The 26,890-nt window shown below is 39.7% G+C and overlaps 1 protein-coding gene across 2 annotated transcripts; it reads left to right on the top strand.

Moving 5' to 3' along the window:
* The first annotated feature begins 1,836 nt into the window (after positions 1–1,836).
* On the top strand, positions 1,837–24,698 carry THOC1 (THO complex 1). Of its 2 annotated transcripts, none has more exons than XM_041122895.1 (21): positions 1,837–2,015; positions 2,949–3,022; positions 3,128–3,188; positions 3,909–3,975; positions 5,000–5,118; positions 6,367–6,415; positions 6,923–7,018; positions 7,309–7,433; positions 7,897–7,970; positions 8,586–8,694; positions 9,912–10,043; positions 11,397–11,497; positions 13,349–13,415; positions 13,592–13,642; positions 14,267–14,337; positions 15,635–15,730; positions 16,645–16,710; positions 20,140–20,223; positions 20,450–20,597; positions 22,074–22,152; positions 24,210–24,698. In XM_041122895.1, exons 1-21 carry the CDS (start codon positions 1,923–1,925, stop codon positions 24,503–24,505), a joined length of 2,058 nt encoding a protein of 685 aa, XP_040978829.1. In that variant the 5' UTR covers positions 1,837–1,922; the 3' UTR covers positions 24,506–24,698. The 2 variants fall into 2 exon arrangements, with proteins under 2 accessions (XP_040978829.1, XP_029866829.1); XM_030010969.2 differs by having other exon boundaries at positions 1,839–2,015; positions 7,309–7,391.
* Positions 24,699–26,890: the final 2,192 nt, after the last annotated feature.

The raw sequence follows: 26,890 nt of genomic DNA, 5'->3' as shown, positions 1-26,890 counted from the left end.
AGTTGTTCATGCACTGGTGAAGGTGGCAAAGTCAACAGAAATAAGAAATGTCTCCTCCAGCCTTCCCAGGAGCCCATCACAGCTATGTGACAGACAGATGACCATTGTGCTTACCATGAGATTTAGCTAAGAAAAAGCTATGGGATGAGCTTATTTGTATTTGAATCAGGGCAGGCTCAGCCTCTCCTAACAGCAAAAGTAGGAAGGGATGCAGGAAAATGAAAGTATCTTCCATGCTATTCAGTAAAACAATTTTCTGTGCATGTTTCCTATGTGTTCTGCATAGTGTCAACCCTGTGCTGTCTTTACACACTGGTATCATCTAAAAAGGAAAAACACATCACCTGGGGTAGGATTCATCTCACCTAACCTTAGCTGTCTAAATCAGACCATTGTGGTGAATGCAGAGACAGGCGTTGGCAGGGCCATATCAATCCCACCATTACTTTCTATGGATGCAATATCTATGGATCTAGTGCTCTTTTACACGTGGAAGGGCGTCCTGCCTGGCCTCCAGCTGCTGCTTCAGAAGGATGCAGGTCCCATGACTCCCGCTCTCAACTGTCGGCAGTGTGTAGAGGTCTCCCGTACCCTGGGATGTTTAACATGGCACTGGACACCTTTCTTTAGGTGCCTGAATTGTCCCTGTATTTCTAACTGCAAAGTAGAACAGGCTGGGGTTTAAAAAGCTATTTTCCATATGAAAATGGGATAATTTGTGACAAACTTTTGCTCTATTATATATTGGGGGGAGGGGAGAGAGTGTTGTGCTCAATGTTGCAACACAGATATGCTGTGTTGAGGAATTTAGATTTAAGGGCAGCCACACACCCAGGAACGCAGTGACATTCTAAACAGACTTAGACCAGTTTGTTTAGTGCTAGTCACACATCTTGAGAGCCGTTTATCACCAGGATGGGCTGCCAGGCTCAGCCAAGTAGCTGGGTTTTTAATAACAGTGATTGCTTAAGGAATTTCAGCACTGATAAGAGAAAAGATGGGGTGGGTTTTTCTGTTTTGTTTGGGGTGTTTTTTTCCAGACGGAAAGGAAGGCAAGTCAAATGATTCTGCGTTGACAGCAGGAAGGAAAGCAGGATCAAGAAATGTTAGGAGAAAACCAAATCTCCAGTCTGGTTTGAGGTGCCCTGGAGAGTCCTAGGAGAAGGCCGATGAGGAATGTATTTGGGAGGGTTTTATGGCTGGACACTGCACAGCAAGGGTTCCCAACTCATAGCTGCAAGCTTCAACACGGGAAGACAAAGAATCCCGAGCCTGCAAATGGACTGTGAACAGCCAAGTCTGGGAACCACCGTTATTTAGGCTAGCTAGAAAATGTGGTCTTTAAAGGAGCTGAGCCAGACAAAATTACAAATTTCATAATAAACATGTTTATTTTTGCAGGGCTATTTCAGACATTTACCACTGAAACAATGATTAAACTCCCATCAAAAGTGACTCAGAAGGAGGTATCCATAGGATATTGTTCAACCTGTGAATTGTTAGCACTGAGGTGACTTTACCAAGGATATAAAAATTCCTCTTCTTCCTTCAGTGATACTTTGAAGCTGGTGGCAGACTGTGGCTCTGAGGTGGCTATCACAAGAAACAACAACCACATCTGCCACTCCCCCACACGTTGAACCTTTTAAAGTCATTTTCACTTTGACAACATCCTACTGACAAACGCGACGGGCTGCCGGCTCCTTCCCTCTCCCGCATTCACCACACCGCCACAACAGCCGCCCCCCGTGCAGGCGCTCGGCCCCAGGCGGGAGGCGGGAGCGAGGCGCCGGCACCGCCCAGGAACGGCCGCCCGCAGCCACGCCCCCAGCCGGCCCGTGCGCCGTGCTCCCTCTCTCGGCCCGGGGTGGGGAGAGGAGGCGGGCCGTCTCCAGGATGTACGCCGCGCCGTTCGGAGGACTATGGCGTCATCAGCGCGCGCCGCGGAGCGTCGTTCGGTTGGAGCGATGTCGCCGCCGCTCTTCAGCCTGCCCGAGGCGCGGCTCCGCTTCACGGTGAGCCCGGGCGGGGGTGGAGGCTCCTCTCCCTCGCTGCCTCTCGGAACCGGACCGGGCGGGCGGGAGACGGCGTCCGCGCGCCGGTGTGGGGCTCTGCCTCCCCTTCCGCATGCGCGGCCGGGCCGGGTCGGGCCGCCTCTGCCTGGTCCTGGGCCCGCAGGCCCGGCCGGCCCTCCCGCTGAGGAGGGGCCCGGGCTCTCCTTTAACGGGCGTTCAGCGCAGCCGAGATAAAGCGCCATAAGTTGGGGCACAGGGCTTCATACCGGCTCAGCCTAGCCCGCCAAGGGGACGATCTGCTGTTGAGTTAACTAAAACTAATGTAAAATAAAATGAAGTTATGGCGTAACCCCGGCAACAAAACGTCCGTAGCTTATTGTGCTTATCTCTTGCGCCTCTGCTGAATGATGCTTTTCCGTTGCCAGAGCAGGTGGGGCTGGATGTGTACCTAGGCCTCTGGATCCTGCCGTTTGTGGCCCAGTTTGTCGAGCGAGGGGATGGGATTTGTGCAGAAGCGGTCTAAGCACAGACACTTGCTCTGTTAGATTTATTTCATTACAGTAATTTTTAGACCGTCTTGTTAGCAGGAGTCATGTCCCAAACAACCAGAACCTGCCTGTGGGGCAGGTGAAGTTGTGTTTGTGGGACTGTTGTAGATGCAGTATTGGTCACAACAGCATATTCCTCTATGTTTAGCTTAGAAATACTATTTTCACCACACTCTTAATCCAGGTTTGAGGTGCAATGTTCAGCTGGCTCACATGCCTGATTTGCTAGGCCCTTGTTATTTGCCCTACTTGTTACAAAGTTCTTTTTGTAAACTGACACATGGTATGTGGCAAATAGATTCCTTAGTGTTTCTGTCCACTGTCAGGTAGAGCAAGGAGGAGATCCTTCTGCTTTTGTAACTTCTCTTTCTTTACATTTTGGTAGACGTCCACCAGAGAGGCTCTGAATAACAAAAGTATCAAGCCATTGTTGAACACATTTAACCAGATTCCTGGGAGGTAAGTAAGTGCAGCTTGATTTTAAAAGGTGCTTACTCAGATAATTTTTAGTAATCTTGTCCATAATAGTTGTTATTAACTGATGTGGAATGTTTGCATTTGCAGTGAAAATGAAAAGAAGTGTACCTTGGATCAAGCTTTTAGAGTTATTGTAGAAGAAGAAATAGTAAGTATTTTAAACTGCTACAGCTTATCTCTTGATAAAGCTCAAATTTCTATTTGCAAGTTAATGTATTACTTTAACAGCAACTTACTTTAGTGTAAGGAAATGCTGTTTATTAAAAACATGAATTATGTAAAAGTTATCTAATTAACATTGAATATAGATGATTAAAGGAGATTGGTAGGTAGGACAGAATGGCAGTGTTTTACAGATACCACACTATAGTGAGAGGTGTTGACTTAGCCTTTTCCAGCAGTTCTTCGTAGTGCTTATGAAAGTCTGCTACATCTTAAAATTCTAGTTCATAAATATGCATTATTCTACAACTATAATTCAAGTGTGGGGTGGAGTGGGTTATCTGTTACTAGCAGGTAACAAAGGTGCCGGTCAGCTGAAAAGAATGATGAAAGGAATCAAGTAAAGGTTTTGTTGGTATTACTTGAATGAAGGTTGCATGTGGTATATTAATTTTCAGAGGTAAATGACTCTATACAGTAGGTATTGTAGGGTCTTTAATGGCTGGAAGCAGTCAAGAAATGTTGCTCACTCAATAAAAACTTCATATAGTTAACTGACAGGTCTGATTTAATAGGTTGTTTGAAGTTTTGGGAAGTTGAATGTCAATATTTGTTTCAAATATGCCTACTTGGAACCAAGAACTTTAGTTTTGTTAGAAATATTTAGGTCAGAATAGAGAAGTTTAACACTGTTTTGTTTGTTTAGATAAACAAAGCTCCGTGTGAAAATCTCCTGGCAATTATTTCTCTTGCTATTAATGGAGTCACAGAAGGTGAGCATCTTTCTCAAATCTGTTGGCAGTTTTAGGGACCATTTAGGGGAATTTTAAAATCTTGATTGTTGTAAGTCATCTACAGTGGTTGGCTTTGATAATATGTGGCCCTTATGCTAGTGGTTAAGTCTGTTTCATGAGAGGAATGAAGTCTAATAAAATTAAATTCAGTTATATGTTTGACATTTGCGTTGGAATCTTTTTTTTTTAATAGAGGAATTTGCAGGGTTTTGGTTGCAACGTAATTAGCATTTTCTATCTTTGTCCACCCTGTAAAATGCTTAGAAGTCTCCCATCATAATTTCAGAGATGAGGCCACTGAAGCAGAGAGGTTAAATGACTTGTAGGTTTCTCTGTCAGTTGCTGGCAGAGACAGAAATAACTTCTGAATATCTGTGCTCGTCTCCCAGTACTGCCTGTCAGTACATGTCTGTTTTTAGATACTTGAATCTGTCTCTTGTGTCAGAAGGTTTTTGCACTCCTCCCTTTATTTGTTCACATTACACATCAAATACTTGTTTGTTTTAGTAAGTATAGCTCAACTACATATATTTTTTATGAACTGTAGAATAACAGGACCTGTGATTATGAGGAATGGAGACACTACCGAACTACAGAGTGCGGGTAGACAGACTTGGAGCACTGCTTTAGTGGTGCTTTACTGAGGAAAAGACTCTCAAAATTCATGGGCGTGTGTAGTGTAACTAACTGTGGATTTAGAAGTCTGAAGGAGTTCACCTGCGGTCTGCAAAGAGATGCGACATTGTTTCAGACTTTGAGGTTTTTAGAACAGTTATTCTTTATTGTTTTATGTTAGTGCAAAGCTCTTGTAAAGCTCATCTGCATATGTGTACATATAGAAATAGCTTCAGTGAAAGTTCATGCTTTAGCCCGAGCTTTTTGTTAGGATTTGTAGTAACCCAGGAGAACTTTTTTCTTTTTTTAACATAATGTCGCTCAACTGCCATGCATCTTTGCATTTCAGTTCACATTTGCTGAATAAAGTATTCCCTGTTCGTCATAGGTATCTGCACTGCATCAACCCCTTTTGTGCTTCTGGGGGATGTTCTGGATTGCCTGCCTTTGGATCAGTGTGATAAAATTTTTACTTTTGTGGAGAAAAATGTTGCTACGTGGAAATCGGTAGGCATTTTTCCAAAATGTGATACAGTTGTACCAAAGCTTCTGTCTACCTGAACCTTTTTTACAAACAGATTTTAACTGTCTTTGTATCTGTTTGTGTTAAAATAGTAGCATTGAGCACATTTTGTTTTGAGGCTTAAAAATGTCTGGGCAGCAGAGGTCAGAAAATTAATAATAAAAGAAATCATAATTTTGATATTTTATTTTTAACTCCTTTCTCTACAGTATACAGTGTTTGTCACATTTAGAAACTGGAAATTTAAATTCTGATGGACAATTTGTACGAGTAGCTTCTCTCTTGACTTATTATTCAGCTTCTTCCTCAGAGCTGCAGGAGATTCTTCCATCTCCAATTTGCAGGGAAAGAAGTCATCTTGGTCACTTCCTTAATGAGCTTTCCATTACAGGACTATAGCAGTGGTGAATATGTTGCCCTAAAATATTTCTGCTCTTGAGGAGCAGTTGGTGTTTTGAGGCCTGCGTGAGCATTTTATGCTCTTGCTGTACCATGGTGCTGTAGCAGAAGAGCTGCTGCGACAGGCTGCTGAGCTTCTTGTGCTGCGGGTGCTGTTAATTAAAGAGGGAATTCATAGTCTCAGGCAGAAGTCCTAACTTTCCCACATTTTATTCCAAGATCATAAGAAATCTTGGATCTCAGTATCCTTGGTGACACCTGAAAAGTATTCTAGTTTCTCTGTGTTTTCCTAACCTGAATTTCCTAACCAGGACTACCTCCCATAGGCATTCATTCAGGCTGTTCTGTTTCAGATAACATTGTGTCCCCTGATATATTCACAAACTGTTCTTTATCATTCATTCAAGTATTTAGCAATTTCTTTATCCTGCTGCCAAATTACTAGTACTGTGAATGCTCTAAATCTTTTGTGTATTGCTCTTTGCTTCTGTGTATAAATAATGCATGGAATAATAAAGGCAATGAATGTAAAAAAAATTACTGTGTTCCAGGAAAAAAAAGTGGATGATGCTCTTACAGTTCATTGTCACATGTGGTTTCTCTGTGTGGAGGTTGGATTTAAATGTTGTGCATTAAGCTTTCTTGGAATTTCTAGGACTGCTTTTTTTATGTTGCCTTTTTGTGAAACCTGCCCCTTATTTAAGCGAAGGCTCAAATTTGGAGTTAACAGTGGGAATGACTCATACTTATTCATGGCTTGTGATTGAATTAAAATTCTGCTCAGGAAGGTTTTGTGATCTCTTAATGATCTAAATACCTTTACTCTGTTTCAGAATACATTTTACTCTGCAGGGAAAAATTACTTGCTACGAATGTGCAATGGTGAGTTGTGGTTTTTCGGGGGGGTGGTGGGGAGTTAAAGAACTCCCTATCACAGCAAATGAAGTGAGTTTAATAATATGATTTGCATTCAGATGTGTTCAATAAGTAATAAAGTTAATAGGCAGATCATTCCTCTTAGCAGATATTCATGAGTCTTGCCGATTAATGTAAAAGTCATTCTGACCTTAGGGAAATCTCTTCATCAGTGGAGGTCGTTACAGAAGAATGTCTGAGAAATATTTATTCCTCAGCAATGACAAGGCCCATATCAGATGCTGCATTTGAGTAGGATTCATTTGAAATTATTGCTGTTGAAGGTGTTAGGAGAATTGGTAGAATGCATTTGGAAAAAATATGGCTGATCTGAGGAAGTTACTAGCATTTAAATTTACAAATCTTAGCTTCCTTTCATTAGCTATGTAGGTCATGTAGTTAGCAAGTCTTGAATTCTAGTGTATGAGAAATTGAAAGAGGGATAAATACTAATATTCTTTTTACAATATTTAGACCTCCTAAGAAGATTATCTAAGTCACAAAACACAGTCTTCTGTGGAAGAATTCAGCTGTTCTTGGCTAGATTATTTCCGCTTTCAGAAAAGTCAGGTGAGATTTTTTGCATTTCATCAGACTTAACATCTAACAAAGACAAAATATGCTGAATCTTTTAAGTTTGATGGTTGCAGACCAAATCCAATTGGAGAAAATCACTTTGCACTTGTATCTTAGTTCTTGTCTGTACCCTTAATATTGTGAGTGACTTTCATTTGTTGTGATTTCAAACACGAGTTTTGAATGCTGTTTCTGAGAATTTTAATATCGGCATCTCAGAACTAACTGAATGAACAGACTTATGAACTTCACAACTTCTAAGACTGACCCTTTGTTTTTCACAGGACTTAACTTGCAGAGTCAGTTTAACCTGGAAAATGTCACTGTTTTCAATACCAACGAACATGAGAGCACTCTAGGACAGAAGGTGAAAATTCCTGTCGTTTTTCACTCATTCTGCAGTAAACTTGTAAGATTGTTTGCACAAGATTGTGCTACTGTGCTTAATATTTGGAACTGTATATTCATAATTTGGTTGTCCCTCTTCCAGACCAAGCTGATTCTGGAAATAGGCGTGTTACCTGGTACATTAAACTGTGCAGACTTTGAGGGGGAAAAAGTTGATTTGATTGTGAGGGATGAGCACTGTCACGTTCTGTACTAAGTTTTCCCCACAGTGTACAGAGTATAGAGCTGTCCCTTCAGCTTTTTTCAAGAGAAGTCAGGCTACCATTGCAAAGTGTAGTAAGGCGTTAAGACAGGAATTTGTTGCGCATTTTACTGGAATAAAATTTTAGAGATCTTTTGAATTACCAGTTTAAGCTTTCTGATCTAAAGTATAATAGAATCTTTAAAATAAAGAACACTCTGAAAACTGTATGCAAGTTATAGTGGCATTTGTATAAGTTTTAAATTATTTTTTTTCCTCTTAGCACACTGAGGAGAGAGAAGAAGGAATGGACGTAGAAGAAGGTGAAATGGGAGATGATGAAGCACCAACAAGTTGGTGAGCTTACAGCAATTTTAAAAGTTGAAATAAAACTTTATGAAGTGAAAGGAAGGAGCTTTTTGGGAAATATCCTTAAATGTTGTACTCAGAATTCTACTTATCTCCTGCCTTCTCAAGATTACATACAACCTAGCGGTGTCTTAATTGGTTTAAGTGGAGCTGCCTGGAAAAGAAAGAAACCTACAGATATTTGGAAAAAGTTGCATACCCTGGCTGAGAACCACTGCTATTCTGTCGTTTTGACAATTTTCCCAATTATCTTGATAAAACTTGTTCTTCTAAGAGGTATTCAGGGATTCTTAGTACATGCTGTATATGCTTTTAGGAGAAAAAGCTGTGCTCCTCTTCATACCCCAGGTGGTGAAAAACTCCTAAGATCCCTTTTTCTTACTATTTTTGCTTTTATGGTGAGGAAGTAACAATAGACTGGATGGAAAACTCTTTTAGGGACAATTTCTGAATTGCAGATTTCTCTGAGGGCTTGCTATTGACTCATTATTTCACTTACAAGATGAATTATATCTTCTAGAATTGCACATTCCTGAGTGGACTTGAATTCAATATATCGTTTTCAATATTGGGTTTTTTTTTTTTTTTATTTTTTTTCCCCAGTTCCATTCCAATAGATTATAACCTGTATAGAAAATTCTGGTCACTTCAAGATTATTTTAGAAATCCTGTGCAGTGCTATGAGAAGGTCTCATGGAAAACTTTTCTTAAGGTAATCTGAGTTCATGCTTTCAACCATTCAGCCTAAGTTAAAATCACTGTTTACACAAGTAGGAGAGTGACTGCATAAGCATAGAACAGTTCACATGCTAATGTAATTGAAAAATAATAGTGCATGAGGAAATGTGTTTTGCTGTTTTCTAAAGTGAGCCTTTGACGGTAAACAGTATATTAAGATGTACTGTACATCCCCTAATAAAACTTGTGTAAGTCAATAACAGAAAGACTTCATACATTGCAATGTCAGAAGTACCTTTTTTGTGACTTATCAGCTGCAAAAAGCAGAACTTGTGGGTTTGGGGTTCCCCCCTCCCAAGAGGATAAACAGTTTCACCTAGTCCTAGATCTTACTTTTGAATAGTCATATTGATCTCAGTGGGTTCGTAAGATGATGATAGGTTTCTAACAAAGCAAATCTCTTTATAGAAGCAATGACTTGAATGTCCTCTTGAGCCAGTTGCTTCAATTTTGCTTAGTATGAATGTTGAGGATGATTTATTGCTAAGCTACTGTTTCTTCACGATTTGTCACTCAGTGTTTATTTAATAGCAAGAAGCCTGTTGGTTTTTTTTAATCTTCATTCTCTGTGTTCTGGTAATAAGAAGTAACATCTGCTCAGACATTCTAATATAAATCTAGTTAATGAGGTATACATTCTCAGCTGTCAAAAAAAAAAAAAAACAAACACAAAAAAAACCCCACATGTGGTTCAGAAAAACTGAACAAGGCCAGGCTTAAGTCTTTCAGATGCAATTTTTTAGTTTTTCTTCATTGCAGCTTTAAGGCTCTGAACTGATTTTTTTGACGAGCAGCACTGCAATTTCGACTTTCACTGATGTACCTTTCATTGTATATATTCTGAACAACTTAAATTGAGTTTGAATATAGCACTGTCATCATGTGGACCTTTTTTCTTCGTAGCATGTAAACAACAAAGCAATTGTACGCTGTTCAAAATCTGCAACATTGTTTTTCTTAGCACATTTTGAATACTCCAAATTTTTAGATGTTCTGAAATGATAAGTAACACTTTCACTGTCATTTGTTGTGTTCAGAGAAGCCCTATATATTGGTGGCAAATGGGTTGTTTCGACTGGCTGATAGCAAGTTTCCAAATTATTTCACTTGCTTGGCACTGAGTCTGGTGTCGTTCTCTAACTACAGAGTTTTTGTGTTATTTTCATGTGGTAAGTAACTCTTGTTTTATAGTACTCAGAAGAAGTTTTGGCTGTTTTCAAAAGTTACAAGTTGGACGACACTCAGGCTTCCCGAAAAAAGTTGGAAGAATTAAAAACAGGAGGAGAACATGTATATTTTGCAAAGTTCCTAACTAGTGAAAAGGTATGTGATTTTTTTTTTTTTTTTTTTTTTTCCTCAGAATCACAGGCTAATTGAGGTTGGAAGGAACCTGTGTCTAATTTAACTTCCCTTCTCAAAGCTCTCTGCTAGAGCAGGTTGATCAGTGCTATGTCCAGTTGGATTTTGAATGTCTCCGCAAGTAGGGACTCCACAGTTTCTCTGGGTATCCCATTACACTGTTTGATCATTTTATTTAGATAGATTTATTCTGTTCTTTTTTATTTTATTCTTTCTTTGTGGATGGCCTCTGTTAATTGATGATTGAGGGATTTCTATTTCTGGAATAAGAGTCTGCAATAAAGCTGACGTATTACATTTGATCTGTACTGTTACATTTAGAAAGGGAAGTTAGAAGAGAGTAAATATTTAAAAATCTGTTGCTTTTTTATTGCCTTTAGAATTATGTTTTCAAAACTTGGCTGATGATGTGCTAACTGTATTTTCTGCCTCATAATGGTCTTGTTTAAAATTGCTTTGAAAAAAATCTTGAGAGTTTTTAATTCTGTGGCTATTAAGTCAAAAATACAATGCTCTATTGAATTTAATTCTAAAATTGTTGTCTTCATTTTGGAATAATATGTAACTAACTTTTAAATACATGCATTAATAGATGACAGAAAGCAAGTCTCAGTGCAGCATGATTTTTCTCTTTATGGGATAGAAGAGTAGGTAAATTCATCATAAGCCTTTGACCTGTGTATTGACAATTTAAAATAACACAGTATAGAAGATACAGAACTGGTTGCTTAATTAACACCCAGTAGTCAAAGGCCTTTTTCTTTAAAGAATCTTCAAATGCTCCCTTTGTATGATCTATCATGCTGCAGCACATAGGCTAGAAACCAAGCAGTGTGTCACTGTGCAATTGTTGATGAGAGTGAACGCTTCTGTGGTAGCCGAATCCTTATGTTGTAGCCAGTTGTTCATAGGAGAAGGGAGAAAGCTGTCCTTCAGTTACTGAAATATTTGAATATTTGTTTTTCCAAATTCTTGTTCACTTCAAAGTGAATATTGTTAAATCCAGCAGTAAGAAACTAGTTAAAAATCTAGGGATACTTTTACAAGCAGTTCCTCGTGCTTTTAAAAAATTGATTTAATTAGAAATTTTGCCGGTCTTTCTTAAATTGTGCTAGATGACAGTTTACCCATCTTAGTACCTTGTGAAGCACTGTCCTGAAAGTATAGGTGGTACTGAATAGAGCTTTTGTAATGACTTACCATCATCTTGTTGTAAAACCAGTCTCCATGGAGTTTATCTGAAAACATTTGTTGGATTTTTTTCACTTACACATATTTAGTCTCTTTAACGTGTAATTCTTTTTTGTTGTTGTTTAGCTGATGGATTTACAGCTGAGTGACAGTAACTTTCGCCGTCACATCTTGTTGCAGTACTTAATACTATTTCAGTATCTAAAGGGACAGGTCAAATTTAAAAGGTAAAGTGAAAATATGTTGTGTTTTGGGGATAAGGAGCTAAGAACTTGGAGATAAACCAAAATATTTTAAAGGAGTTCATGCCTACTTGTTCTAAGGTTCTTGTGAAACTTGCAGGGCCTTGGATTGGTAAATACAGGATGTGGCTGAAGTAATTTTATAGCAGCAAAGCAGAGGTCTCATTCTTGCCTTTCTCTCCTCCTCTCTGTGTGATTCTTTGCCATCCATTGCAGTGGCTCTAGTGTTCATTAGACTCACTCAAATTTATGCAGTTTACTAAACTAGCAAAAACCCACTCTGCTCGTCTTTGCAGAGTTAGTTTTATGCCAAATTGACGAGTTGAGTGGGGTCTCAGAGAAGTAGAGGCCACTAAAGCTTGCTTAAGGTGAGTGCCAGCTATGAGAGGGAAGGTTTATCTTCGGCAGCTGCTAGTTGTTAGCCCAATGCAAGCTTGTATGTGGCATCATTTGGAATCTATATTGACTCTGAAATATGGCATTGGTTGCTGATTTGTTTTTCCTAGTGTGCCACAGAATTCTGTCTAAAATAGCAAAAAATAACAGTGGTGATTATCCTATCTTTTCCTACTCTCTAATGTTATGCTGAAGAAAATCCTAACTCTCTGTTTATTTCCTGTGCCCTTGACCATATGTGCACATAATGATTAACATTTAAGGCAGCCATCTTTCACCTGCAATATACTGCTTTTTATAAACAGATCTCAAAGAACTTTGCAAACTAGATTAGGATCATTATCCTCATTCTATAGATTATTTACCAAAGCAGTCCAGTGGCAGAGAAGGAGTAGAATTCATGTGTTCTGAATTGCAGTTCAGTCCTGTAGAGGTGATAGTCATTTGAATGACAATTCATTAAAGTGTTCATTAAAAGCACTCTTATTAGTCAAGGATGGTGTGACATATGGTATAGTATAACACTTGGTGGAGTTGTTGTAAAATAATACTAATTATTCCCTTCCTTAAAAAAGATGAGCTTTTTTATATCCTATTAACTGAGAGAAGCTAGTTCTAAAAGTCTTTCTCATGTTATTGACTTAGCCATTATCATGTTTATATTTGCTATTTAAGGTACGTAGTGCTTCATAAGAAGCTGGTTGCTGTTATATTGCTTTGGAACACTGTAAATGCAATGTTAATAGTTATACTTCAAATGGATTCTTCTTGAACCAGTGAAAAACAAATATTGGATTCTCATCTGATTTTTAATGCATTTTAAAAAAGTTCTGGTCTCTGCTTGGGAATGAAGTGGACCATGTTGGATTTATTTCTGTGTTCCTTTCTTTTCACTTCTACTTACTGATTGCATTATAATTCTAGATGTACCAAGCGACTTGTTTAAAGACTTCAGGTTATGCTATATAGAATTCATGTTTTGAGGTATTCAAGGTCGGTGTTCTGTATACAGCTGGTAGATTGTTTCTTTTACTATGGTTTGTCTGCAGTACTGCTTTAGCTGGGGTTAGGAGAGGGTTTTTTTTAAGTAAGCCTTTCATTGCACCCACTTGCTGTGCTTTGGTGTGATCTTGAATCGTGCAAATGGACTTGCTATTGGATGAAGCTAAACCTGAAAGTATATTCCACAAGCACATCTAATTAACTCCACAAACTAATGAGTGGTCAGTCCATGGGACCAGACGAGAGCACATTCAAACTACTTTCTTCAGATCTCCTCTAAAGACCCTCAGAAAGCATGTAGTGTAAATGATGTGTCCTCAGCACTGTTTTGGTGTGTAGTAAACTCTTCAAATTTAAACAAAAAAAAAGAAAGAAAAAAGAGCTGATTTAATGATTGTTGGGGTTTTTTTTGTTTTTTTTTTTTTTTTCCAATTCCAGTTCAAACTATGTTCTAACAGATGAACAGTCTCTTTGGATTGAAGATACTACAAAAGCGGTTTACCAGGTTGGTACGGTAGACACTTCTATAAAAATTACATGGAAAAATATTTATTGTGTAATGCTGTATCAGTGACCTTTGAAGCAGTAACCACCATTTTCTTTGGGTTTTTTCCTATGTATTCTGTATCTGTACAAATATAATGCAAAAAGTTAACTTTTTTTCCTCCCTCCCAATCATAGCTTCTTTCAGAAAATCCTCCAGATGGGGAAAGATTCTCAAAAATGGTAGAGGTAAGTACTTTGGTGCCTGTCTGAACAAAGTCTATATACAGCATAAAAAAGTAGTATTGTTTTAAACTAGCTTTTGGAACATAGATGTCATGTCTGAGAACTTTTATCTCATCTCAGTAAAAAAGGTCTCATAACATCTTTTTATGTTGTAGTCACATTTTTCCCATGTTTTCATTAATGTCCTTCTTTCTCCTGGGGAGAAATGGAAATGTGCATATGTACACACAGGAGACATTGGTTATTGGGGAAAAAAAAAAAATTAAAAAGTCTTTACAGAAAGGAGTGCTGTGCCCAAAGACATAGGAATAAGATGCAAGTGGAAATTAAAAAAAAAAAATAAATTGTCTTCTTGCTTTCATTTTTTCCTTTACTTTGGCTGCCTCTATTTTCTTGTTTAGAAAAGGAGAAATAAAGCCTTTCCCACAATTATTGAAGAGAGGAGCTATGCTATTTTTGAATAAACTAAACCAGCTGCCTAAGATTATACTGATGACCTTCAAAATAGTGGCTGAAATACAAAATAACAAAGTTTTCTCTTTAATTGTAATAGCTCAATTAAAAACTTTGGGGTCAATTCTGAAGGTGATTATGACCCTAATAATGTGCAATATTATGTTTCTCTAGCATATATTAAATACTGAAGAAAACTGGAACTCATGGAAAAATGAGGGCTGCCCAAGCTTTGTGAAAGAAAGGTAACTATTATGAAGTAGAAGCTTGCTGCTGCTTGTTTGAAATGGTGGTTCAACTTCAGAATATGTACCCAAGATGTATATGAACATTAATGATTCACACAACTTTAAGATTTGGATAGAAGAATGTCCCTTCTGTGTGTGCAGAAGGCTCCTAGATTTCTGCCAGAAGTCCTAAGGCTTCATTATGTTAGTGAAGCGGTGGTTATGTATGTGCAGGGTCTCAGGAGAACATTCCTCACTGCCTTATGGCAATGTTTTGTTCTCTTAATACCAAGGGTCCAGTGACTGAGGAGACTGAAGCATGTTGTCTCCCCTGTGCCTTCAGCAGATGCTAGGTTGAAGAAGTTAGTGCCTGACTTCTATATACTGCTTTGGATTGCCTCTAATGAAGCCTTTGGTGTTAAGGCTTTGGTGGGGCAGCATACCTGGAGTTTTGTGTAACAGTTCTCCTCTTATGTACCTTGTTAGGTTTGATACTTGGTGGTGATTGCTTACCTGAAAGGAAATTATGATTAGGTGGCCTTTGCCATTGAAAGGTTTCCTGTGTTATTAGTTACTAACTAGTGACAAAACTTGAACTTTGACTCCATATGTCTATTTGACTATCTTGAGGTGGTGCCCAAACATTCCTCTTCCATCCTTATTTATTCTACACACAGACTGTAGCCTCTTTGTGGTAGGGAGCAGCTGGGTCAATCTCTCTTTGAAGATTTCCTTTTATGGAGAGATCAGGTGGAGCCACCTTTTCATGACTTCATCTGTTTGCAAAAAAGGAAATGGGGCTGTGAGAAGAGAGAAATTACTATTGGGAGGTGGGGAGAATTATGAAATTTGACTTTTATAAATGTTCTGTCTCCTCCTTTAGATCTCAGCCAGAGTTTCAGCTTGGGTAGGTCTTACCCTAGCCTCAGTGGTCTGGGATCTCCATTCTCTGATCCCATGAAATCAGATGCACCTGGGGAAAGAGAACTTGCAATCATAGAACAGATGATCCCAGCAGCAGGGTAGATAATACTAAGTATGTGCTGCTGGCATAAACGTGATTTGCTTCTTTTTCTATATCAGGACTCTGATAGACCTTTAAATTTGTGAGTGAACTAATTCTGGTGTTTGGCAAATACTTTTCCTTACTTTACATTCTCTCTCCTCTTCCCCACTCCCGTGTTCCATTCCTGGAATCCCAGTCCTTCTGAATACTTTAATCATAATTAAACTCGTCACCAGCTGAAGTGGCTTAATTTTGTTCTCTGAATATTACTGGTTTGATACTAAAGAGATTTTTTTTTTTTTTCTTTAGACCTCTGGATTCTAAGCCAATGAGGCCTGTGAGAAAGAGGCCAGCTCCAGAGGACTTCTTAGGAAAAGGACCAAACAAAAAAATCCTTATGGGGAAGTATGTTGAATTTTTTTCGTTACAGGGTTTCTGGGTTTTGGTTGGTTAGTTGGTTTGGGGTTTTTTTGTGGTTTGGTTTTTTTTTTTTTTGCCACTGACTGTATTTTCTAGTCAATAATTTTCAAACTTCCTCATTTTGCAACTGCCAGGAAAGAACAGCCAACGGATATGTCAGTTCTTTTAAAACTTGCAGTAGGCTTCCTTTCCTTATAGTCATCTCTTGTAGATCCCTTTTAAATAGTCTGTAAGTTACAGGCTGAAAATCAGTGGTTTGTACTCATTGGATCAGTTTTTATACTTTTGTAGTCCTTATGGTTTTGCTTAAAATCTATCTGTGCCATGGGTTTTAAAATAACACCCACTGGTATTTTATCCATGGGGCGAATTCTTCTTCTTGATATGTCCTCTCCAATAAAAATGCCATATTTTGCATGACACTAAGTGCTGCATTTTTCCACTTCCTCCTTTAGGAGGAATGATAGTGTATTCATTCTAACAGTTCACCCAACCTAGATGTGGAAACTTGAGCTTCAAGACCTTGTACTGAGTATTTAGTAAAATGTCCCTTCTGAAAAAGAAAGTGATAAATTATTTCATTTATCAAAACAAAATAGCCTGCTTAGCTGGTTTGGAAGGAGAGTTTGTTACTGTTTCTGACCATAGATCAGCAAGAGATTATAATAGAAATTTAATACATAATTTTCCTAATTTGCAACATCAGATAAAATTTCTGTCACTTTTGGTAATTCCTAATATGTATGTATCACAAAGCTCGTATGGTATGCTTTATTGTAAAGGCTCTGGGGTGAGAATTTCTGTAGCGTTGTTTCATGTGTCTGTCTTTGAATGATGGAGTGTGGAATGATAGAATGATGAATGTGGAGTTTCATATGCATTTATGCCTCTCTTTTCAGTGAGGAACTGACCCGCCTTTGGAATTTATGTCCTGATAACATGGAAGCTTGTAAATCTGAGAATAGGTAGGTAAAAGATGGTACATTGTTGTCTAAACCTAACTTTCAGCACTCTAATTGCACATGAAATTACAGTTATTGCAAAATTGGCATAAGGAAAGCATATAAGATGATCTCATATGGTATGCCATTTAACTCTGTGTCTTGAGAGAAGTTGGTTGTACGAATCTTTGTCTTAAAATCTCCTTACGGTTTTCTTCACTAGCGTTTTCATTGCTTAGAAAAGTAAAATCTAAGCTAAAACCCAGATGGAAATCCCCATTTTGTAGAGCATGATTGTATAATTAAGTACCTTATATAATAAAGGAAGATTGCCAAGTCTGGCTCTAATGAAGTTAGCATGCTGTTTAGCTATGATTTTCAAGCAGGCATGTGCTTTGAACAATACTAGATAAGAGGAAATTGGCTAGCAGGCATTGTTCCAGTGCATACAGGATCTACTAGTGGTGCAGATGCAGAAAAATACAATTATTGGTTATCCTTCCGCTTGCACAGTTGTAGGAAATACTGAAAATGTACTTTGCTATGTAACTTTCTATTTGTTAAAGATAGCGTAATCCCCTTTTGTGCAGACATGGTACCTACTATGAAAACTTGGAAAAGGAATGGGACAGTTCCCAAAGAGAACTTTGCTAGTAGTGGCTGCAAAGGCTGGGTGGCTGCAAAGGCTTGGTGCCTGGGGAGAGGTGCTAGCTGTGCAGATGTCCTGAGTGGAGGAATTGCTTTTCCAGAGGTTAAGAGCTCTGCGGAGGAATGCCTTCCTTTCTTGTGAGGCCGGGATGTGCAGGAAGGCTTCTGACAGGATACTTGACTTTACTGGGCCAAGGGCTAAAGGTGGAGCTGTGTTTGGAAACAAAGCTTTTGATTCCCTGTGCATGATTGTATTGTGCTGCAACTTCTTTAAATAAATAAATAAACTCAAACAAACAAAAAAACCCCCTGAAACTAAACAAATGGAGATAAACTAAGAAAAATGCATGCCATGGTAAACAGGAAAGAGAAGATCCTGGAGGATCTGGATTCATTTCCAAGTTTTATTACAGACTTTGTGACTGAACGTGGTCAAGTGACTGCAACTTTTTGCTTTGATTCCTCATGTCTTCGTTCAAATGGGGTAATACTTCCTTACCTGTCTTCTTTTTAGATAGCTGTTCTTGGGATAAAAACTGTCTTATAAGTTCTTGCATAATGCCAAATATAGCAGGATTCAAATCAGATGGGTTTTCAAGATGCTGGCTTTGGTTCCTGTAGTCAGTGATAATACCACACTTAAACATGCATGGGGCACCACTTTCCTGGGCAAAATGTGTTTTTCAAAACAAAACTAATGTGAATTTGTAGACCAGTGTGCTTCCACCCCCACAACTGATCACTAGGTTCCCTTGTAGAAGCAGATATGTCTCTGTCAAACATTAGGTAGGAGAAATACAGATCATTATGAGCTTGCTTTGCACCACTGATAATTTTGGCTCACAGTACCTACAGCTCTTAAGTAATCTGTATTTCTTGCTTGTAGTGTTAATAGCAGCAAACTGTCCTGATCACTGTGAATATTTCTGTTATTTTTTTAGGTCGTGGTTCCTTATGTACTGGTTTGAATACCTTTCAGAAGCAACCGCTAGCTGTTCTAAGACCAGAAACATCCCTTTCACCTTTTTAATATGTCCCCTATGAACCACAAATATTGTCTTTTAAGTCACAGAAGTGCTGAGGTTGGAAGAGACCTCTAGAGATCACCTAGTCCACCCCCTTGCTCAAAGCAGGGTCAACTAGATCATGTTGCCTAGGACCTTCTCCAGTCAGGTTTTGAATGTCTCTCCAAGAGTGAAAGCTCCACAGCCTTCCTGGCCAACCTGTTCCAGTGTTTGACCACCCTCACAGAAAAGTGGTTTAGTTTTTTTTCTGATGCTTAAGTCGAATTTCCAGTATTTCAATTTGTGCCGGCTGCTGCTTGTACTTTCATTGAGTAACATCGAGTCTGACTGTTTCTTCCTTACTGCCCCATCAGGTATTTATTTACTGCCCCTGAGTCTTCTCTTCACCAGAGTAAACGGTCCTAGCTCCCTCAGCCTCTGCTTGGATGTCAGATGTTCTGTCCATGCACAGCCTTTTGCATAGACCTGTGTCTCTTGCGCTGGGAAGCCCAGAACTGGACCCAGCACTCCAGATGTATCTTGCCAGTGCTGAATAGAAGGAAAGGATCATTTCCCTTGACCTGTTGGCAACCCTCTTCCTAATGCAGCCCAGGATGCCACTGGCCACCTTTGCCAGAAGGGTGCATTGCTGGCTCATGTTCATGATGTTGTCCACCAAGACCTTTTCTGCAAAGCTGCTCTCCAGCCAGTCAATCCCCAGCATGTACTGGTGCCTGGGGTTGTTCATCCCCAGGGGCAGGACTTGGCATTTCCCTTTTCTGAACTCCAGAGGAATTGGCTGTCAGGAACCTCGTGGTCCGTTGAAGTCTCTATGAATGGCAGCAAAACCCTCTGGTCTATCAACCACTCCTCCCAGTTTTACATTGTCTGCAAACTTGCTGAGGGTGCACTCTGTCCCATCATCAGTAGGTCAGTAATGAAGGTGTTAAATAGTACCAGCCCCAGTATCAAGCCCTGGCACATGCTAGTGACAGGCCGCCAGCTGGACTTCATGCCACTGATAACATCTCTTTGAGTCCAGGAGTTCAGATGCTTTTCAGTCCACTTCAAACAAATTTTGCTGATGCCTGTAGACTTTGGACCTGTATTGAATGTACTTTAACTGAAGTACCTTCAGCAGAAGGTACAAGGATCACCATGGGGGGTGAAATGAACATGTACTTGAGCAAGTCAGGAAGCCACTAAGATGGGATCGTTCAACACAACATTAAGCTGCCTAATATTCCCCCCCCCCCCCCCCCTCTAAAATTAGTGATTGTAAAGAATTGAAATTAGGGAGTAATAGTAGTCTAGGTTTCTCTGGTAGCAGATGAAATTGAAATGGGGGTTAAAAAGGCCACATTTTACTTATCCTGTCCTGTCAAATTGCACAAAACTAACAACCATTTTAGACTCCTGAGCACAGTCAGTTGTTATGGGTATTTTTATGAAAGTCTCATTTCCTTATTGCCAGAATTCTTCTCTTAGGTCCCATAGTCCTTTTTCACCAAATGCTATTGACAAGATGTTCATGTCACCTTTTGGTATGGCAGAAGGTTTAAATACATATAATAGGCAGTGCTAGCAACTACTGGTATGCTTAAGTGGTTATGCAATAAATAATTTTATAGCAACATGTATCAGATTCTTTGTTTATTTGCAGTTGTTAAGTTTGAGTAGGTTGGGTTTGGGTTTTTTTTTTTTTCTGTGGATAAATTTGAGATGTGTATGAAGGAACTGAAAACCAGATATTTTAGGGTAGATTTTGAGGAGTATTAAGGCTCCTTATTTTATTTTTTAGGGAATATATGCCAACGTTAGAGGAATTTTTTGAAGAAGCTATTGAACAAGCAGATCCTGAAAACATGGTTGAAAATAAGTACAAGTATGTTAATCTTTGTTGTGTTTTGCTTTATTTTGATCTCTTTCATGTTTGGATTGTTAAAGAAAACAGTGTTCTCTCTCTGTATTGTTAATATCTGTACAGGACTCTAGTAATGTACAAAAAACTTTAATTCTGTCCAAAATTATAATCAAGAAATTACGCAGATCTTTTTCTGTGTTTTTATAGATGACAGACTGTTACCAACCAAACTTGTATTTTATTATAGGGCTGTGAACAATTCTAACTATGGCTGGAGAGCATTAAGACTTCTAGCACGCAGAAGTCCCCACTTCTTTCAGCCAACAAACCAACAATTCAAGAGTTTACCTGAATATCTAGAAAATATGGTAATCAAATTAGCCAAGGAGCTGCCTGTAAGTAATATTATCCTACAATAATAAATGCTGAATTCATTTGACTTCCTGCTTGTCTCTCTGCAGTCCATTTGGTACATGGGGAGTGAGCGGGGCAAAAAAACACAGGGGGAAAAAAAGCTTGTAAAGTAAAAATTGCAAGTGAAATTGGTCTAATTGATGAAGATCCCAGTAACACTAAACTGAATAACATTGGCTAGCCAAGTAACTGCTGAGCTCTGCCTTGTATTCTGTGAACAAACAGCTGTGGCAATCCCAAGTTTTTCTGCTGGGTTGGTAGACAGGAATATATTTGTACCCAGCTCCTTGGGTCTCATGTTGCGGTGCAAACCACTTTTACTGAAGGTGTAAGCCAGTGTTAGGGCTCATGAATATCAGTAGCTGTGGCTACTGGGATGGCAGTAAAAGGGACAGGGTGTACAGCTGAAGATACTGTGCTAAGTGTTACCAGAGCTTTACAGCAAGATTTACCAGAGCTCTTCTATCAGCTTCCTGACTTTTAAAATATGTAAAGAAAAATAGACCTTGTGGTGCTGTAAATTTAAGGCTTTAACCCTTTCATGTACAAATTTGAGGCCAGGGAGGGGTCTTTCGGATTGCTTTATACACAATGATAAGAGAGACTAGGAGTTGGGAAAGGGAGCATTTTCTAAACCTTTGACTTAGCACACAACACAGCAATTTCTTGCTGATATGAACCCATGCTTCCATATTTGAGACCTTCCTTGTCTGTAATGTGAAACTACTGATGTGTAAAGGTTGGTTTGTAATACATAGCTTTTTTGTTTGTTCAGCCATCAGAGTTAACTAGATGCTAATAGCAATTTTAGGAAAAAAAAAATACTGGGAGGGGAGAGCTGTTAATATATTAAGGTATCACTTTATGCAATATTTCTGATGGTACTACTGTCATGTACCAAATGTTGTGGCAAGAAACAAATACAGAGATAAGGCCTGTGATTGAAATGTAGGAAAAGAGGAAGCCCTTTGTTCATCTTGGCTGATCAATAGCTAAATCAGAGAGTGAAAAGTTTATTGTTTGCGTATTTGCCACCTTTAAGAAGTTTGAAAGTACAGAAAACTTTGAGAAATTTTGGAGCGAGGAGTAAAATTAGTGAAGAAGAATTAAAAAAAAAAAGTTTATTGCTAGTGGTGTCATAGAAAGTTGGTTGGTTGTTTTTTTAAAGTAAGTAATAAAACTAGGTATGTAATACTTAGTTGTAGTTACTATGAAAAAGAGAGAATCCTGTGAAGTCAGTGGATACTTTCATTAGGTTTTTCAGTTAATAGTATGTTTTATTAGAACACTTATTACTGGTGTTTTGGATACAGGAGACTGGGGTTTTTTTTTTAACTCTCATATGGGATCATGTGAGGTTTTCCATTCTAACACACATTCCAGAGACAATCACAGAGCTGTAAAATTTCTCTTTAAACACAAAATTCATCCAGTGATGTTTAGTTCTTTCATTGTAGCCTCCTTCTGAAGAAATAAAAACAGGCGAAGATGAAGATGAGGAAGATAATGATGCTTTATTAAAGGAAAACAATGAAAGTAAGATTTGCATGTTCTCAGTCTTTTCAGTTTCTCTCTTGATGTGTATTGTAGAAGCTGTGTTTTATCATAGTTTCTACTGAGGGTCACCAGTCCTGGTTACCCTAGTGCTTCTAACTTGAACCTGCATTCACACCAAGAAGTGCAGCCTTTTCAGAACACAGGGCACCAGTAGCAACCTCTCAGTCTTGTGGCCTGCAGTGCTGAAAGCATCCAACTTGTTAGAGTTGGAGTAGCACTTTCATTAGGAGCCTTTTCTACCTTTTCTGCTATGTGGTGTATGTTTACAGTGTTAGTAGGTGTTTATAGCTGAAACGCTAGCATTGCTGTGTAAAAACCTACCTGAGTGTTCCTCGCCCCGCTTTCCTGTTCTTTCTGCCCTTTAATTGCCACGGGTACGTGCTTCCCTCTAGCCCCTGCTGGGGTGCGTAGTTATAGGACTTTCAGAAATGGATATATTCCAACTCTGAGATCTTTACTTCCTCTTCATTTAAAATATCTTAAAAGGCAAAAGCTTGTCTGTGAGAAGAGCAATCTTCCTGACAAATGTTATCTCTTGTTCATTCCTCTCCATGAACCAGTCCGTCCATTTTTGCCTCTTGCCTGTAACCTTGGTATGTCGTGCTCCCAAGTGTCCTTCCCTGTATCCTGTGTCTGTGAGTCTGCCTTCTTCCATCCTCATTCATGCCTTCATCTCACAGCACCTTCTCCCTTGCGTGTTGTATCTCTGTGTGCTAGCTCTTGGATCCAGCATGGGCAGATGGGGTGTGCAGGGCATGGAAGGCACACACCGGGTACCACTGGTAATTTTGTTGAAAGATTTTTCTGTTATTGGAAAGCTGCCTGTGGGCCTCTGAATCTCTTTTCTATTGCCCTATTGCATCCAGCACCAGACCTTTTCCACAGTCTCCCCGTCAATAGCGGAGAAGTTCTCTTGTCTTCAGCTTAACGCTGCCTGACGCAGCCTTCAGAGCTTCACTGTGTTGATTTTACATCTTTCTTTACATCTTGTCTTAAAGCCAAGATGGCAGAGCTGTGGTCTGCTATACAACATTGTGCTTAGAAATAAGGGAAGCAATCGGAGTGTTTTTGTTGTTTTGTTCGTGATTGTCCATTCTTTTCCCCTTGATGTAGTGAGTTTAGCTCAGATAAATGAGTGTGACTGATAAGCACTGGAGAGAGTTGAAACTTCCACTCCATGCCAACTGGCTCTTCAGATGGCATGAGGTTGAGATATTTAATAAAAACTGAGGATATGATTAATTTCTATGCAGTAATTATGTGTAATGCAGTCTTTAGGGTTTTTACTTTAAAAACATGTAATAAACATAGGTGGTAAGCCATAGATTGTAGACCATGACAAGTGATGTTTTAATCACTGCAGCACTTGTCTTCTCAGCAGAACACAGTATTCCATGTCTTTTATCTTGATGCCAGAATGACAGAAAATTCCTTTAAGTACTGACTACCTATTGAAGTTACTATCCTATTCACGGTCCTGCTGCTAATAGGAACATGAGGCTTTAATAACTCGGTAAAAGGGAAGCAAACTATTTTTTACCTGGGTTAACTCTTGGATAAAGTGACTAAGATAAGTCCAAAAGACAATTAAATATTAAAGATCACTCTATTTTAATATCATAGTTGACTCATGTATTAAAAATTGCAGGCTGCCTGTCAAAATCCTTGTTTTCATTTGGAGGGGGCAGTTCTGATATACTTAAGGTTTTAGCAATTCTCTCTCAATCAAACAGGAGATAACAACATAAAAAAACAATTTTCTTTATCATGGGCAATAAGGGACATTCCTCTTGAAACCCAGGTAATACATCTGTAAAAATCCATCTGTTCTCAGAGGTCTTGAGTAGGTTTTAACAACTAAAGGAAAGGTGTAAGTCAGTCTGTTAGTAAATAAATAGGAGGTTTAAAATGGGGCAGATCAGGGAAGATTCATTGCAGTATCTGGAGACGTTCCTTGTGTCTCGCTGATTCTCTCTCTCTCTCTCTCTCTCTCTCTCTCTCTCTCTCTCTCTCTCTCTCTCTCTCTTTCTCTCCAGGTCCAGAGGTACAACGGGATAAAGCCATGACGGGCGAACAAATCGAGTCATTTGCTACAAGGCTTGGGGAGCAGTGGAAGGCCTTGGCCCCCTACTTGGAAATGAAGGATTCTGATATACGGCAGATCGAGTCAGACAGTGAGGACATGAAGATGAGAGCTAAGCAGCTGCTGGTTGCCTGGCAGGATCAGGAGGGTGCACATGCAACCCCTGAGAATCTGATTACTGCACTGAACAAAGCTGGGTTAAGTGACCTTGCAGAAAGCCTAACCAACGACACTGAGAGCAGCACCTAACACGCTTCACATGCTAACTTGTTTGGTTTTGGTGGCAGTGGTGGTTGTTAATTGTGACTGTTCTGGCTGTTGTCATCATTGTTAATTGTGACTGTTTTGTTGGTGGTTGTTGTTAATTGTGACTATCGTTGCTAGGTGACAGATTTTTGATAGGTATTTTATGTTCAATAAACAATAAAACTTTTTAATAACATTGTTCAGTTGTCCAGATTTTCTGAGAAAAGGATTAGTCATCCTGATCCAGAAATAGGAAGCTTCACCTTGGATGGTGGAAAGGTAAAAGGGAGGATGGAGAGTCCAGGCAGCTTCCTGTGCAGCCTGCAGCAGGAGGGTTTGGCATCAGCAGAGCTCGGGTGGCTCCTGTTGGACAGAGCATCTGGTGGTCTCTGTGACCCTACTGCTGCTGGGTGGTTTCTCAGAGCATGGGTAGGGGCAAAGGACTTCCAAGTCATCGCTTGGGGTGGTGGGGAGCTATAGACCATCAAAACATACCTGTTTTGTGAGCAATTCCACGCTGAGAAGGTAACAGGGTTGTGATGTAGATCCAAGTCATAGTATTCACTTTCAGCAAAGAACTGCTGTCCTCGGAGGGGTGCTGTGGTCCATCGGCTCTCCTGCTGAAAAACTGGTTCTCTCTGGGCCTTGACAGTCAATAATTGGGAGGGGTTTCCATGCTTTTTTTTATTAGTAATGATTAACTTTAGTCTCTGCATATGTTTGGCTATTTAGGAACTCCCCTGAATCATGATAAACAAGGCAATTTTTTTTTTGTCCCAGTTCACTGTGAAGAAGTGACAATTGGTTTCCTTTTAAGGATACAGCTATCTGTTGATGAGTACAAGCTGTTGCGTGTAGCTAGATCTGTTTTTCCTCAAGAAGTGAGAGATTTTTTGTGGTGGTATAGCTAGCTACAACTTGTTTTGTGGCTATTTCCTGTAGAATTTGTGTCATTCAGTAAAACTTAATTGCTGAGTTATTTGGAAAACTACATACCACAGGACTTTTCTCTGCATTGTTTCAGTTACTACATTGTACCTCTGAATTTCCAGGGTGGTTTGCTACCAGCTGGGAGGCAGGTTCCTGCCTACAGAGCTGTTGAGGACAGCTTTGTGCCTGCTCCTCCTCTTTGGATTTAACTGTATTTATTAGGAATGTGATTATTGGGTGCGCCAGTGAAAGTTGGTATGGGCTGATCCACGGGACAGGCATTGGAAATAATACAGCCTAACTCTTAACCTCCTGCTGCAGGTTCGATTTGGTAGAAGGTATGAAAAGTAATGATGTCACTTGACTCAGGCACTTGAGTGTATTGTGAACTGAGGTGTGTGGGGATGACTGAACAGTTCTTGAAGGTGGCCTCCCTGCCACCTTGACACTGGGAAAGCTGGGGATGAGGGCAGCCACAATGAAGGTGACTGAAGGAAGCCATGTCCAGCAAGTTACATTCTTGATGCTTCAGGCATGAACCATGATCTCAGTGCTTGTGTTCAAGGTGGGAGACTTGGGCACCAAGCCATCCCCCTGGTTTAACTTTGATCCCTTCCTCTGACCCAGCAGTCGTGTCATTTTGTGCATGGAGGAGTGCAGATTTTTTCTGCATTATCTGACAAGTGTGACCTCATCAAAATGTGACAGCACTGCTCTGGCCTTCAAACAGGCTTGGAATTAGACCCACCTGGGGAGAGATCCTGACTGTGAGGATCCCTATCAGGGCTTCAAGCCCCAGCCCTAAGGTGTAACTAAAGTGTTTGATAGACCTAGAAAGACCTCCACTAGAAATAGAGATGGCAGGCCTGTAGACCCATGTAGTAACTGCTGTTCCTCCTAAGGGGTTTTCAGTGTCCCAGCTGTTTGTTATTAAGTGTATCCTGTCCCAGTGAGACAACTTGTAGTACAGTTGTCAGGTGTGATAAACACATGCATCTCAAAATTAGGAAAAAGCAAGTGGGGCAGAACACTTTCTGGGAAGGAAAAACAGTTAAATTTTTTTTATAACTATCAGGCTGTGACCAGTAATAAAAGATTAATTATTTTATAGGTGTAGGCTCTCTTCAACTGCCAACAGCAGCTTTCAGAGAGGAAACTCTTTCCTCCTTAACAGGACCCAGAACAAGCCTTTAAAAACAGAGGAGCCTGTCCTATTTCTGTGGGGTACTTGCCTTTAAGCATCATCCAACTTTTTTAAATTGCACCCTTAGCCCTTTGGCATGCTCCCAGGGTAAGCTGTGCAGTGAAGGCAGCAGTGCAATAACCAGCAACACAAGTTGTAAGGCAGAAAAACTACCTGGGAAGGTGAAAGCTGAAGCCAGTGGCCCCAGAGGAGGGTTAAAAGAGGGATCCTTTCTGTGCCAGGAAGGCACAGCTAAACTCGCCACACTGTCACTG

The sequence above is a fragment of the Aquila chrysaetos genome, chromosome 4, assembly GCF_900496995.4.
Source record: "Aquila chrysaetos chrysaetos chromosome 4, bAquChr1.4, whole genome shotgun sequence".
NCBI lineage: Eukaryota > Metazoa > Chordata > Aves > Accipitriformes > Accipitridae > Aquila > Aquila chrysaetos.
Note: the sequence above shows the minus strand (reverse complement) of the source record. Positions and strands in the feature narration are given on the sequence as shown.

Excerpts from the sequence above, each read along its gene's own strand:
- THOC1 (XM_041122895.1), top strand. The coding sequence starts at position 1,923 with ATGGCGTCATCAGCGCGCGCCGCGGAGCGTCGTTCGGTTGGAGCGATG. Across the intron at positions 3,189-3,908 it reads TTATTGTAGAAGAAGAAATA|ATAAACAAAGCTCCGTGTGA; the intron begins GTAAGTATTTTA and ends TTGTTTGTTTAG. Across the intron at positions 20,224-20,449 it reads ATGGTTGAAAATAAGTACAA|GGCTGTGAACAATTCTAACT; the intron begins GTATGTTAATCT and ends ATTTTATTATAG.